Raw genomic sequence first — 15,991 nt, 5'->3', positions numbered from 1 at the left:
GACTGAAGAGCTACAACAGTGGCGACCCAAACAGTGTTTCTCAACATACTGTGCAGTGTACATTGCTATGTATGGGCCTACGCAGGAGGCTGAAGCATGTCCCTACATTGACGGCACGTCATGAAACCCTGGCTCCTGGATGCACAGTTGGCCGGAGAAAAACCGGTGGAAGGGGTATTATGGCATCGGCAATGTTTTCAGAGCACATTAAGATTCATAAACCCCATAGAACATTCCCTGTCGTCTGCATGCTATGTGAGCATTGTTCCAGACCAGGTTCACCCATTCATGACAACAGTATTTTCGGAGGGGATGGTTTTTATTAACAGGATATTGCACCATGTCATAAGGGTCGAATTGTCAGGGAGAGGTTCGAGCAACATTCCGTTGATTTTCAAGTCATGTCTTGACCTCCAAATCCAATTAGAGCATTTGCGGTCCAACCTGGAAAACCAAATTCATGATGCCATGCTACCCCCTCGCAATATGCAGGACCAGTTGGTGAGCGCTTGGTACCAGATACATCAGACTACATATTAGCACCTTGTGGAGTCAATGCCATGCAAGATGCTGGCAGTTTTGAGGGCTAAAGGTGGTCCTACATGTTATTAACAGGATGATCACATGGCTCTTTGGCCTGCAATAAAATAATAACAAAAAGCTATGCAAATTTCTTTTAAGATTGCTATATATCAGATAAGCATGAAGAATCTCTTTTTTCCCGTGAAGTTTTTATAAATGCATGATTCCATGAAGCAAAAATAATACGAAAATTTCAGTAATTCTCATCAACATTTATTAAGATGTACAACAGCGCGTAAAACCTTTACATCACTTGAACAGTTTTATCTTGCCTATTTATACATGTATAATCATAAGCGATAAAATAAGTAAAGTGAAATATAATTAAGAACTTAATCATTAAGTGCTTACAATAACATACAAAATATACTAGTTTCATTCATGCCAATAAATACAGAATTCACAAAAGCAATACAAAAGTTATTCTCTCATGATATAAGCTTTGGCATTCCATCACATACAATCAGTATCCCAAGCTCTGGGAATATTAACATTTTTCTTGATTACATTTAAAATATATTCGCACATTACACATAACCCAGAAAATGAAACTTCCAAGTACACACAATCCAGAAAGTAGCAGAACTTCTTGCATTCAAACTTTATTCACACATTACACATAACCCAAAAAATATCACTAATTAGGTAATTATAGAGAAACTCAACTTTTCCCTGCACTGATTTAGGAAATTCACCTGTTAGCTGATTTAAAATATTATAAAGGAATTTATGTGTTGATGAAATTCACAACAGAGAAATTTAGGCATGTTTGATATAGTTTTAAATATTTCCAAGAATATATTTAAAAGAGCATTTCCCCAAAACTTTATAGCATTTTTAAAATGCCAAACAGACATATAATTAGAATACTTCTGAAGAGGGATATTTCTCCACACAGATTACAATTAAAAAAATATTGTGCATTGCAGAAAAAATACAAGGCGTTAAATAACTGGCCAAAATATTTACACATGATATGGATAACTGCATCAATAATTTCAGTTTTTAAGATGCCTCATTTCCACGAAATATGCTAGATAATGTGCTATTGGGGTAACTGCAATCAAAAGTCAATTCTCACACAAATAATTTAGATTACATGAGTGTAGTGATATCAAATAGAAAACTATTTATCCAAATTAAATGAAGAAGTGCCATGTTAAAAGGTTCTTTTCTAATAATCTATACCAAAATCTAATTTTATAAATAATAATACTAAACTCTCAATTTTACAAATATTACTTTTAAAAATAATGTTAATATTTTAATACATTATGCATAAAATAAAGAAAATATGCAATTGCATGAAAAAAAGGTTAAATTTGAATTTCTATAAGGATTATGAACTATTAAAATCACTCTTGGATCGAAGATTTCAAAAAGTAGGACAAAAATTAATATAACTACAGCATAAATGAAATCGGATTTATAACGAAATGAAGAAAAGAAAAAATATGAAGTGACATGAAAACCACTTAATTTTATAAATAACTATAAATTCTCAATTTCAGATATTCTCTTCTAAAATACTATCAATGTAATACAGTAAGTTCACTGGCAAAGTTTCTCACAATATAACATAATTTTAGTTGGTATGTATTAGATTGTCTCTTTTTTTTTTTTTTTAACCCTTAACTAGGTATGTAACCTTTCAGTACATGAAAGGTTTCTCAACATACATTTGCCATTGTGATACTACAGTTCTAAAAAAGGAATACTAATAAAATTTATTACAACTTTGCCAACAAATTAAACTTTGTTACAAATAAACTTAAAAATTTCTTCATTGCTTATATACACTTAAAGGAAAATGAAATCCCAAGGCATGTTTGCACATCTGATGGATAACGTCTATACAAGTTTTTCATGGTAAACGAATTAGTGTGACCCTAGTAGCGTCAATATGAACATGCAATCCCACGTCTGCCTTAAATATGTGATGTAACTTTGTGTGCTTTATTGATCTTCCAGACTAAGCACTGTGAGCGAGATCTGAATAAAAAATGCCTTGAAAAGGAAACAAAGAAGGTAGCATCAGTAGTTTATTGAGTTTGAACGAGGCCGTGTAACAGAACTATATGTAGGTGGATTTTTTGCAATATTGCAGAAACATGCCTTTCTGCCCCTAATCAATTAAGTAAGGAGTATTGTACATAAATGTTGGCAGCAGCGATCATGGAAAGGTACTGTTTCAAGAAGGCCTGGGTCCTGCCACACACACGCGATCACTCAAAGAGAAAACCACCGTATTCACCACATATCTGTAGCACATCTCACTGCATCTGCAGCACACATCTGAGCTTTTGCTGGCACCAGAGCAACCGAGCGAACAAATTGATTACTTGGGAAACAGTTCCAATACAGACACTCAGTGGCAGCCACGCTACTACACCACCATTTATGACTTCAGTGGTAAGCTCATTGAAGGGCGAGAGTTGTTTCTATCTTAATGCTAGTGATGGTTGTATGTTGGTTAGAAAAATGCCTGGGAAGTGCTTGGAACCAAGCTGTCTGCAGCACAGACACGATTGACATACACCAAGGGTTATGGTCTGGGGAACAATTACCTATGACAGTGGTAGCACTCATCATTATCCCACACACCTTGACAGCAAATTTGAACATCAGACTGATGTAATCACCAGTTGTGCTGCCATTCTAGAGTAATATTATACACGATGTGTTCCAAAAGTATAACACTTTCTACTGCTGCTACTACCCAATGTGTTATACAAAGTGTCGAAATGGGTCTTTGGCCTGCAAAATCACTTAATCTTTTTTTCCATCAAGCATGTATGGGACATGACTGGATGACAAAACCAGTATTATCCACAACCAGCAAGGACAATTGCTGATTTGACTGACCAAGTGCAACAGGCATGGAATTCTATTCCATGAAATGACATATGGCACCTATAAAACACAATGCTTATGTGTTTACATGCTTCCATTCAATATAGTAGCAACTACAGCAATTATTAAGGTACCACAATTTTATATTTAAAATGGCTCTTTGCATGCATAGTTTAACTTGTGATCTTGAAACATAAATCAAATACATATGTTACCTAGACAAATTCTTTGCCTACATTTTATTCCTCTAAACCGATTTTGTTTTTTGGGATTTTAATTTCTATCAGCATACTAATAGATGCAGAAGCTTTATAAATGGAACAGTTTCAGATATGGCCACTTATCAATTAAGGATTAAATAATTTATTAAAATTTTTGATGCAACTACTGTAGTGGCATATTAATATAGCTTGAAATAAAGCTAACTTTAATTGTTTAATTGGTGTAATTCATTAAGAAAATATATTTCAAGGTAATTTCTTAGATATTTTAGTGTTCATTATTTTTGCAGGCATATACCAAAATTACTATTTTGCATCATAAAATAATCCATTTATATTTTACTTATGGAAAAATTAATGTTGTTGATTTTTTAATAACTGTGAAATAAGTTACTTTTTTTTAAATCAAAGTGATCAGCTTTTTTTTTTTTTTTTTTGCTTATATAATTTTAATGATATGAAGAATAGTTATATGTTTTTTCCAGTATTCATCTTAAGGCTTGCTTCTGTATGTATATATATATATATATCTGTATGTATATATATATATATATATATATATATAAATTACAGTTTAAAAGCAATGAATGGACCATTTGTGAGGAATATGATTGTAATGAATTACTTTTTGAAATAAGTTCCACCTTCTGCAAAGTTTTATTTTTTCTGTCTGTTCACTCCGCAAAACAGTTAACTAAAATTCTGCAAACCAGTTAAGTAAAAATCATATTTAGCCTACACTATACAAACTTAAAATCAAAAAGTTTACTAATGGATCTGGAAAATCATTAAACTGGAAAAAAATCAGACAAGATTTAGTTAGACAAGAAAAAATTCACAATTTGAGGAAATGCTACTTTTTAACATAGATACTCAATTTTTTAAAGTGGACTGAATACAGAAGTAATAATAATAATTTAAAAAAAAAAACATTACTTCATTCAAAGTCTTTTTTTAAAAGATATAGTAATAACAAATATTACAATTTTCTGTTTCAAAGAGAAAGGATGGAATATTGATAATAATACATAAATATGAGCCACATATCATAACACTGATTAGAATTCTTTTCTCCACAACATTTCAGTACTTTTTATTGGGTTGTGCTTCACAGAGCAGCAACTGTATGTCATGTTGTTTAATTTTTCATCTCTTGTCACAATATTCTGATAGGCATATTTAAAGAAAGACCTTTTTCTCTTGGGGCCTCAAACATCTTACTTTCTGCCATATAACTTCTATATTTTAGCAAGACACCATGCCATTTTTCCTATATATTCAAATACACTATTTTGTCCACTGATAAAAAATTCACAATTTGAGGAAATGCTACTTTTTAAGATAGATACTCAATTTTTTAAAGTGGACTGAATACAGAAGTAATAATAATAATTTTAAAAAAACATTACTTCATTCAATGTCTTTTTTTAAAAGATATAGTTATAACAAATATTACAATTTTCTGTTTCAAAGAGAAAGGATGGAATATTGATAATAATACATAAAACTTAATAGACAGTCTAGCAAATCTGTGACAAAAAATAACAAGCCCTCAGTCAAAATCCTAAAACATCAGCTAACAAAAAACAACACACCACAGATTTCCGGAATATCCAAGAACACTTTTTACAAATTAAAATGTTAAGCACACTATTCAGCTAACATTAGTCAAATTTTAACCAAGTTTTGTACTTTGTTACAATTTCTTTAGAAGAAATCGTTTGATTAACACAAATAGCAAATCAACCATGGAGACCAGCTCCTATAGTGGAATTTGTCCACATTCATTGAGACAAAACAAAGACATTAAAAAAAATCAGTAGATACAATGAGTATTTTTGCACTTTAGAAAGATGAGTTGTCAGAAATATGGCAAATTTGATAATTAGCAACATTAGACAAATTATTATCACTTTTAAAATATCAGAATTGAATAATTTTCAATAAGCCCATATTCTTTAAAATTTAAATTTATATTAAGGAGTAAGTAATTACACCAAATAATATACTTATAATACAAAAATAATTATCTAAAATGTATAATTTTAATACATAGAAATAGTGATTTCATATCTATCTTCCCTTCATACATTACTGTATGAATTCTTCTACAACCACATGGAAAACTACTGCAAACAATCTGCAAAGAACTGAACTTTAAGAACAAAGCATTTGGGCATTATGAATAATTAACCAACATTAATAGCTGCAGCCATCCTAATTATTAGCAGAGCTAACAATCAAAAAATTATTTGTTGGTATGGTTGCTGGTCTGGCTAATATGTAATATAACTCTGCATTTACATAAAATGTGAAAAAATAAAATGAAATTCTATTTAATTTCTAATAACTATACATCCATTAGGTAGGTATTAATTTATAGCATGCATTATGACATTAATTAACCTTTTAAATTTAGCAGCTAGATATTATGACATAAACAATTTCACTACAAAAGACTTTTTCTTTAAATTGGATATAATGCATATAAATAATTAACAGAAAATTTCAATGACAAAAGCTCTTTTAACAACATACTACATGAGATTTTCATTTTATATGGCACGTTTCCCCAAGAGCTACAAATTACATTCTTTTCTTATTCTTCTCAAAGTTTTCAGGTTAGCTGGTTGAGGCAAAACACAAAAGGGTTATTTGCCTGGAAAAGAAGGTATGTGTTTTCATGAAGGACTTACTCTAAGGGGCAGGTTTATATTCACATTAAACATAAAAACACACATGTAGTGAGCCCATTCACTGGGACTCGAACCCAGGTTGAACTAAATGCTTTTTAACCAGTCAGCCACTAGTGGGCCCAAAGCTCTTAGACTAAACTATATTGTAGCTACCTTATGTTTCCTGCATACTTCAAACTAACTAGATCTGGTAAAACAAAAACATTTTACTGCACAATAATAATACAATTACAAAGGGGGAAAAAATATGAATTCTCAAGGTTTGCCCTCTACCTTAATGTGATTTACAGCAATCTGGTGCAAGCCTGGTACATGATACAAGCAATATAAAAACAGATTTTCTTTTTTGGGGGGTTGAGGGGGCCTTACAGGTAACAATTCCATATTGGTGCACTAGATATAAATTTCCTGAAGCATGAAAGCATTCCTGAAGCTGAAAAGCATTACCCTAAAGAGGTAATGCTCTCTTTGTTAAGATTTTGTGAAAAAGTTTTGGATAAGTTACTTACAAATAGAGTGTACTATTTTTATTAAAGAATGATTTTGTATCTACAAAACAATACGGATTTCCACCAGGCTGTTTTTACGAAAAATGCTCTTTTTGATCTTGCCAATATTACCGGCTCACAAAAATCTGAATTCCATGTGGTTGTGGTCTCCTTCTTTATCTCGGGAGCCTTTGACTCTATAAGATGGACAACTTTGTAATTACAAAGTTTTTGCAATATGTGGGAAGTCAAATCTAAGAAGCCAAGTCACCTCAATCAGTGATTGGGTAAAAAGTGCACCATTCCTTGGGTTAAGGCAAATGGCCCTCGCATGCTTTGCCATAATCAAATAAAATAAACAAAACAAAATCTCGAGTTTAATCATGTCATCAAAAATGGGATCGAGTTTAGCAAATTAAATTCCTCTGATTAGGCAAACAGCTTTCACAGTTTGCCTTAATTTAAATAACTGAATATAAATTAAAATTGTCAAATGATAAAAACTCGATACACAAAAAGCCATTTAATATTTTTATAATTTATATGCTTGCTATTGGTACATGGTTAGGATACAGAAATGAAATATGTGAAATCAATAAAATTAAGCTGCCTAATTATTTAATTCATAAAATAAATATCATAACTTTAATTTGCATGCTTCATTTAACTTTAGACAAATAAGAAAATACCATTGAGGTGATATAACAGATCTGCTGAAGAATTAGAATTATTATATTTCTTCTATATTTACTCAGAATCATAACATAACTATTATGTGTCTCCCAGAAAATGATTCCAAGACATAAATGCAATCACACTGAAATGGTTAATTTAAAACATACTGAAACATAAGCAATACATAATCACAGTGAAATATAAGCAGTAAAATGACACACACTGATTTGCTTATATTTCATTGTAAAAATTACAATTACATATAAATCTGAGAGTTATGAATTAAACGTTTTAAATTAACCTTAGATAAATAGTGGTTTGCATTGTTATATTGGTCTTAATTTTAACATCAGAAACATTAAGTGCACCTCCAGAAAAAATGTTTTAATAAATTCAATACAAGGCTGAAAATCACCATTTGTTACAAATTCTGTTTTGATATACGGTCACAACATCAACAAATGGTTTCCTGAAGAGCTTCTTTTAAAAAGACAGTTTAATTAATGCAGCATATATATTATTTATTGCAAAGTGCATAGTATTTTAGAAACAAAAACATTAAAGTATGAAGATAATTTACCAATCACGCCTCTTAAGTTTACCTCTACCAAGACTGCCATATATGTATATATTTACATACATACGCACTCTGTTCCAAAATAGATAAATAAAATACATTTTGCATGCAAAGCAAAAAAATCTGCAATAAGATCAGGGAAAATGCTATATAAAAATATTTAAAATTTGGTGCATGAAATCTAACTTTTAATTATATGTGAAAAAATTTAATTGCTAGTGAAATCATAACAAAGCTAACCTGAGAACACAAGAAAAATGTGATGTGACTGATTTACTTTTTTCTTTTTCTGTATTTCTTTCAATTAAACATTTATTTAGAAACTTGTACAACATTTAGATAGCCTTTGTTTTACTTAACAACATAAAATTTTTAGATTGTTCAGGCGCCAGTTACATGCATAAATGTCTGAAAGTAAACAAATGCTATCCATATGTTATATTACATCTTAGAATTTACATTCTGCTTTGATTTCAACAGATTAAATTTGATAAATGGTATAATAGAACAGAATGTCAGGATAAAAATGACAATGAGAAAGAAGTTTATTATAGGTTTACTATAATACAACAACCAATTAATTAAAAATAAATTCATTGACGATTCTGTAGAGACAACAAAGTACTAATACAGAAACTGTATAAAATATAACAAAGATACAATTCAATGATATAGTTATAAATTTCTTTTCTTATGGTGCATGAACTTTGTTGTAATGATTTTAGCAATAAAATGGTTTTGGTAATATAGCTTAATGGAGTAAATTATTAGATATATATATATACATAGTCAGTACCTTCCAGGTTAGCTTTGCATCATGATAGCCTGAACAATTGCCAAATTATTAAATAAAAAAATCAACTACCACATTTTTGCCAAAAACAACATTATAAATACAAATATAATGCACATATATTCAACATGTTTAAAATTTTTTAACTGATATAGCTCAGATTTAACTGATTGTTAATTTTTTACAATATTGAAAATATCTTATAATTATGGCAATTATCAACAATTGTCAATATGCAGTATGGAAGAATAGAATACAAGATGAAAAATTTATGCTTTAAAATTTTACTGTCATATTTACAATTAATTACCACTCTAAGTGGCTTGGTGGCTCTTTAACAGATTATAAGATTTGCTCCCATTTTATGTATATCATTCTGTTCCTAAAATACTTTGCTCTCTTATAGCCTTCAGCGACTTATAATCATTTGTATAGTTTGAATAGTTTGAAAATACGAAAAGAAAAACGTGCAATTATCTAAGTGATAAATACAAAGCTTCATGTATAGATCCAAAAAGCTTTGTCAATCTTAGAGTTAACTACTGATTAAAACTATCTGCATATTTTAACAAAATCTGTTAATTGCCTGCAATTTTTGTACTCGTTTCTTTATTTATACAATTAGAATAGAGATGGTTGATCATTCTAATCATTATGATACTATTTAGTTATGAAGCTTCTATATATCTTTAGAGTTTGAGCTCATATAAAATATCTGAAGCAAGTGCAAAACATTATAAAAATTTGTGCTTTTGTGCCTCTCCTATTCTGATCATCTTTCACAACACATAAGGAACTTTCAATGGAATGAATCATGATACTTGTATCATGCTATGACGATAATTACAATGAGAAGAAGGTATTGGTGAACTTTCTGACCTTGATGAAAAATGTAAGACATCAGGACAAGATTCATGAGACAAACCTGTACTCAGGGAATAGTCCATATAATCAATGCTACTACAACTGTATCGATTCCGACATTTATCTTTGCTTGACTTTGCAGGCCTTGTCTTCCTGAGTTTGACATTGTTATTTTCCGGTAATTTATCTGTGCCTGATACTTCTGGTGAAGATTCTGAACTAAGCATACCTGGACAAGATTGTGCTCGATACAATATATGTGCTCCTCTGAGTTCTTTTTCATATTCAGAATTCTGCACAGACTTTAAGACTCCATTTTCAGCAGAATACTTTGAAGTGTCTCCACATCTGATGCTGAATTGTTTATCTAAAAAATAAAATATGTTAGATATGTTTTAGATTAAACAAAATTACAAAAGTAAATGCCATGAATATGGAATAAAAACAAAGCTGATTTTGTATAGTAAAAGTAATTACAATTTAAGAGAGAAGCAGGCAATATCCCACTTTTTTAGGAAAGAAATTATTTTGTCCATGGACAAATGCAGTCTTTTCATACTTAATACTTTTAATACTTTTCATACAAAATTAATTAACTGCATAATTAAATTCTAAATATTTTAAGTTTCAAAACAGAATCTTTTATTCATGGCATTTTTAAACTGTTAAATATTTAAATTTAGTAACTAACATGTATTCTCAAAATTAGTGACTATGAATAGCAATTACCGACTAATAAAAGTGCATCTGATACCTGTACTAATATTAAAAGTAAGCATGTTTGGAAATTGTCATAATTTTGATACTTCAAATAAAGTTACAAATAGCAGGGGCTCTAGCATAAAACAAAGCCAATTTTAAAAAACTAGATATAAATATTTGAGGAAAACATTATAAAATTTAAGAAACAAAGTCAATTTGAAAACTTCCACAACAGAACTAAAAAATGTGAATATAAATATTTGAACAAAACATTTACCTTGAAATTTTGTTTCTTTTTGTTTTCAAGTTTTACTAAGTTGTTTACCTGACTTTTCCAATTAAATGACTTCTAAATTTTAAAACAATTATAAAAACACTCTTATGAAAAACATTTGACATCACAATGTTTCATAAAAACGCATTTATATTTTTTATAATTTTTTTATATAATGTTTACTCTCATCATATTAAAATATTCATAGATGATTTCTTCCAATTTCTTAAACGACACATGTATACAACAAATTAATGAGAAAGGAATATACTCTTTTGAAATCTCTCTTAAACTATACAGTATAAAAAGCACTATGCATAAGATTTTTTAAAAATTATTTAATTCTGAATAGTATTAGTTTCGGTAAAAGTTTACAATTGGGTGCCCCTTGTTTTTTGGCAATTCTTTTGTGACGAAAAGATCGGGGGCCAGGAAGGCACAATTTCAATATGGCCGCTACACGAAACCAAAATAAGAAGTCAAAGAATTGCACAGACTCTGTGTCCATGTACACATCGATCTGTTTTCACTTAAAAACACATCCTAGAATTGCACAAACTAGGCAGCTTTAAATTTGTCTATGTACACATCAATCCATTTTCATTTAAATAAAATCAGGAAGCTAAAACAAAGTTAAAACTATCATGGTAACCAGAAATGAGGTTTCATCGCCAAAATTTTTTTAAAAAATTGTCGCTTATTGAAGAGGCAATTCTATACTAGAGCCTTAGTTTCTAATATTAATTATTTAAATATTTATCAAATCACATTACATAACTACAATTTGATTTGATTTACAACACATTCAAGCGGGAACACAACTTCTTTGATTTTTGCTGCTATTCACTAAGGATATTTAATTCTTAAAATTTTTGTAAAGAGATAGTAACTTGTTTTTTGCCCATTGAAGTGCTGAATTGTAAATTAATTTAAGTGCTCTCACATTCCTACACCATGCTTGAGACCTTAATTTCCAATAAATTTCTAGTATAGGTTTCTCTAAAAAATCTTCTATTCACCATAACTGTTACAAACATAAATTATTTTAAGGAATTAAGCACTACACTGTTAAAACATGTAAAAAAAAATTTTGGTTCCTTTTGTATTGATTTTCTTAGATGAATTATTACATCATAATTCAAGCCATCTGCTGATTTAGACAGTTTACCTTCATCCATCATATCAATGAGGACCATCAACAGTTGGGTGATCACTGAACACTGGTAGTTTGTTTGGGCCAATGTTTGAATTCCAGCGAACGGGCTGGCTGCATAGGCATTTTTGTAGTTTTTCCCATGTGTAACATGAATACGAGCAGTTACCTTTAAAAAGTCCTTAACCAAGGCATCCCTCCTCATAGGGAGATAGCCCTCGAGGGCTTTTCCATAAACCATAGCAAATCTATCATATATATCAAAATTACATACATAGCCAAGAAACAATTTACATAAAATGCACATTTTCATTGATTTCAGCGACATGGATTGCAGTATTCTTAACTTCCCTTTGAAAAGTGATTCTGAAGAATTCCATGAATACTTGTACCTAATATAAAGTTTTGAATGTAAACAAATTTTTAAAAAATATGGACAAATTTAGCAGCATTTCTTTCATGTATAAAAACTTTTGAACCAAAATACAACATTTACAATATATTTTAAATGAATAAGCAAATTTATTTTATTACTGAAATTATTTAGCACTTTTCTGCACCTGTGTCAGTATTAATCTGTACTTTTGAATTCATATTCTGCTGTCTTTTAAGATTAAGTTTGAATTTATGTAGTTAATTATTTTGAAATTTATGTGGTATGCCTCATATATTAATTAACACACAACTTTTAAGAAGTGCATTCAAACTTAATGCATTTTGTGGCTAGCTTGTTTACAACAAGCAGCAGAGCAAATAACAAGCTGAAAACAGCAAGGGTCATCCTTCTGATTAAAAAATGGAAAACATGATATGGAAAAAGGGGATTAAAAACACTGTCCTTCTCTTTTTAAATAAATACAAAAGTTAACTTCTAACATTTTTTAGAGTATTATTAATCCATTTACTCATGCACAAAGCATAATGACAAAATTGGCATAGGAATTCAATTTAAACAGATCCCTTATGCTTGGGAGGTGAGAGGCTGATCAGGAAGGCCCATTGTCCGCGTCGAATTAAAACATTTGCACTGTCATGTGCCGGATGGACACATTCAAGCAGTAAGGTAAGTAGGAAGTTACAAACTTTTATTTTCTGACTGCTATTTTTTTTTTTTTTCTTTGGCTTTGCTCTTACTCTTACTGGAAGCACATTCGAGTCCAGATACCAAAGTCCGTGATTGTTGATTTAATTGTTTGATTCAGTCTGAGATATGGATAAATTCTAATTTTTCTCTCGATAACAGAGTCTGTTTAACACACAGGTAATTCACAAACGATAGGCAATTTTTTACAAGACAATGTGACTTCACTAAAAATTTTACACTCCATATTTTCAACTTCGGGATGGGGGGGGGCTTTTGCCCTCTCCCACTACCCAAATTTGGATCCCTGCGTCCCACTTTGCCATCCTGCTTTTTTTGTGTTTTGGTCAAATTATGCTGGAACAAATCTTTCTCACACTTAAATGTTCATGCAGAACCGATTGTATTGCAGTCTGTGATATACCAAGCGACATCTCTATCTGTCTGTAAGCTACACACGATCTTCTTTAATCATGTTGTGCACAGCATCGATATTTCTCGGAATGACAACTGATTTTGGCCGACCTTCTTGACATTCATCACTGATGGATGCACGAACACGACAAAATTCTGCAAAGCAATTGTAAACAGTCTGGTGTTTCATTACCAAAAGTTGCACAAAGCGATTCTATGCATTGTTGTGGAGAAAGGCCTTTTTTAAAATAATAAAAATCATTTAATGCAAACCTTCACAAGCGATCTCCATTTTTGCACAAACTTGCTTCTTTTAAAAGTTCTCTATCAACAACCTAATCGGTCAATTACTAAGTCGACACTGGCTTTGCAATAACAAACGTTAGTGTTCACAAATACAGTGATGCCACAACTCACTAAAGCCATCTATTGTTCGATTCTAAAACCTAAAAGGGCAACCTACGTAGTTGCGCTATGCATTGCATAAACATCACGCACAAGTTCAATTGCTCGCTGTTACTTCAGCTTACTCAAGCAGATAAGACAGATGTGACCTACACTAATCTGCTCAAATATCACTGCAAAAACAAAATTCCATCTGGATAATGCAAGACCATATGTGTCTGTATTTACTGGCTGGACTTTGTATGGACTCAAATGAGATCTTTTGCTACACGAACCATATAGCCCTGACATCGCTCTTCAGACCTTTACCTTTTTTCATAGCTGCAGCTACATCTTGCTTGTGCTATCTTCCATTCTACACAGCATGTATGGAATGAGGTTGATCTATTTTTGGACTCCCAGCCATCAAGTTTCTGGACCAAAGGCTTTGAAAAACTACCAAAATGTTGGCAGCAAATCATAAATTTGGGTGGTGATTAATACCCACACTAAAGGTACTGCTTTCATGTTGTTTTTTTTTCCCAACTTTATTAAGGATGTTATTTTGGTGAAGAACTTTCATTACAATTAGATAATTAGATACTTATAAGCAAACAATCCAAATTTAATATCAAAATAAAGAAAAAAGGACAAAACAAAACTCAGAAACATATAACCTATAATCCAGCAAATTCGAAGAGTGCCAGTTATTGGAATTATATCGCATTTTTAAATATTTGTTTTCATTTAATGTTCTCTGAAAGCATTTTCATGTGATATAAATATAAATTGATTATATGCTATGATTAGTGCAAATACTGATTACAGTCAAAAGTCGTTAATTCGGACACCCATAATCCAGAATGATCTATAATCCGGACCTCAAAGCTAAAATCTTTCTGCGCATGCACCGCGTTGACGCATGCTCATAGGCGTTTTACGCGTCCGCGCAAGACATTTACGACTGCGCATGTGCAGAATACGTTTTCGCGTGCGCGTTTAATGTATAATGGATGGCATAAGCTAAAATTATCTAATTATCTATTTCAGTTAATGTTGATGATTGTGTTGTTCCTTAATCTTCGAATTGGATCCGGCTTATTATTTTTTGCAGACTGTAAGAGCAATTTTATAAAAGTAAGCTTGAACTTTCGATTATGTCAAATAGAATTTCCGATGCTGGAGCTCCCAAAGGATCTAGAAAACGAAAGTATGATTCGATGTCCATCAAACAAAAAACGAATTGCCACAAAAAATGGATAAAGGTATATCCTTTGTTTATCTAACCGTTCCGAAATGAAATCTGTTTATCAATTTCACGCTGCTCTGCGTGGGGGGGGGGGACGTCACAGCACGCAATGAACTGGAAGTTGATCTGTCACCACTATCGTTATCTTCAGGGCAGATGTTTTTATTTTATTCGGCTTATAATTCCTTACTAAATGTAGTATTTAATCTCGATGTACTCCATCTTTGATATGATTTAAATCAAATTCCTCGTCATTATAAATATCACGAATACAAATCAAATAGTTTTATGGTTGCAATTTTCTAATTTCGGCTATGCGTAAGGTACGCATGCGCGCGTTGAAAGAAATGTTTAATAAAGTAAACAAATAAATATTAAGCTTCTTTTTTTGTAAATTTTGATACCCTTTAGATCATAATTGCTCATTATTTTATAAATTACGGTTTCATATTTTTAATTTTATAATTTCTGCATGCCATCTTGCCAGATTTAAACTGATGATCTATAATCCGGAAAAATCGATAATCCGGAATCGCCGAAGTCCCGACGAGTCCGGATTAAAGACTTTTGACTGTATATGCTATGATTAGTGCAATATGTATGTAAACTCATTTGACTAAAATAACATTTTTAATTTCTTTTATATACATATATCGTAAGTCATTCTTTTAATGTCTTCTCTCAGAAAGCTCAGTCTTCAGAAAAGGACTCTACACAATTATTTAAAAGATAATGAAAGATAGTTGAAACTTCTCGAATAAATATTCATCAAGTTTATGTAAGTGGGATGGTTAGGCCAAATGTTACCATGCCTGATGTCAACCATATAATGTTTAAAATGCAAAATTTTGCTCAACAGGAAGATTTATTTAAAATGATCAGTTTTCATTTTATATAAATTTCAGAAATCACTGCAGTAAATCTCTTAACTTGTATTATTTTTTCATGATTAAGATAAAATCTATATGTAATTAAAAGTATTATG

The 15,991-nt window shown here is 31.0% G+C and overlaps 1 protein-coding gene across 7 annotated transcripts in view; it reads right to left on the bottom strand.

Moving 5' to 3' along the window:
* Positions 1-773: 773 nt before the first annotated feature.
* The window catches only part of LOC118182671 (uncharacterized), a 119,754-nt gene continuing 104,536 nt past the window's right edge, over positions 774-15,991 (bottom strand). For all 7 annotated transcript variants that reach the window (XM_035352059.2, XM_035352054.2, XM_035352052.2 and 4 more), the window contains one exon: positions 774-10,116. In XM_035352059.2, the coding sequence (XP_035207950.1) occupies positions 9,698-10,116 (419 nt within the window). In that variant the 3' untranslated portion in view covers positions 774-9,697. The remainder of the gene's footprint in view (positions 10,117-15,991) is intronic.

Source organism: Stegodyphus dumicola, chromosome 12, assembly GCF_044657685.1.
Source record: "Stegodyphus dumicola isolate Sdum_Otavi_A_Nest chromosome 12, ASM4465768v1".
In the NCBI taxonomy this organism is placed as follows: domain Eukaryota; kingdom Metazoa; phylum Arthropoda; class Arachnida; order Araneae; family Eresidae; genus Stegodyphus; species Stegodyphus dumicola.
The sequence above is the reverse complement of the archived record's forward strand: the minus strand, read 5'-3'. Positions and strand labels throughout refer to the sequence as shown.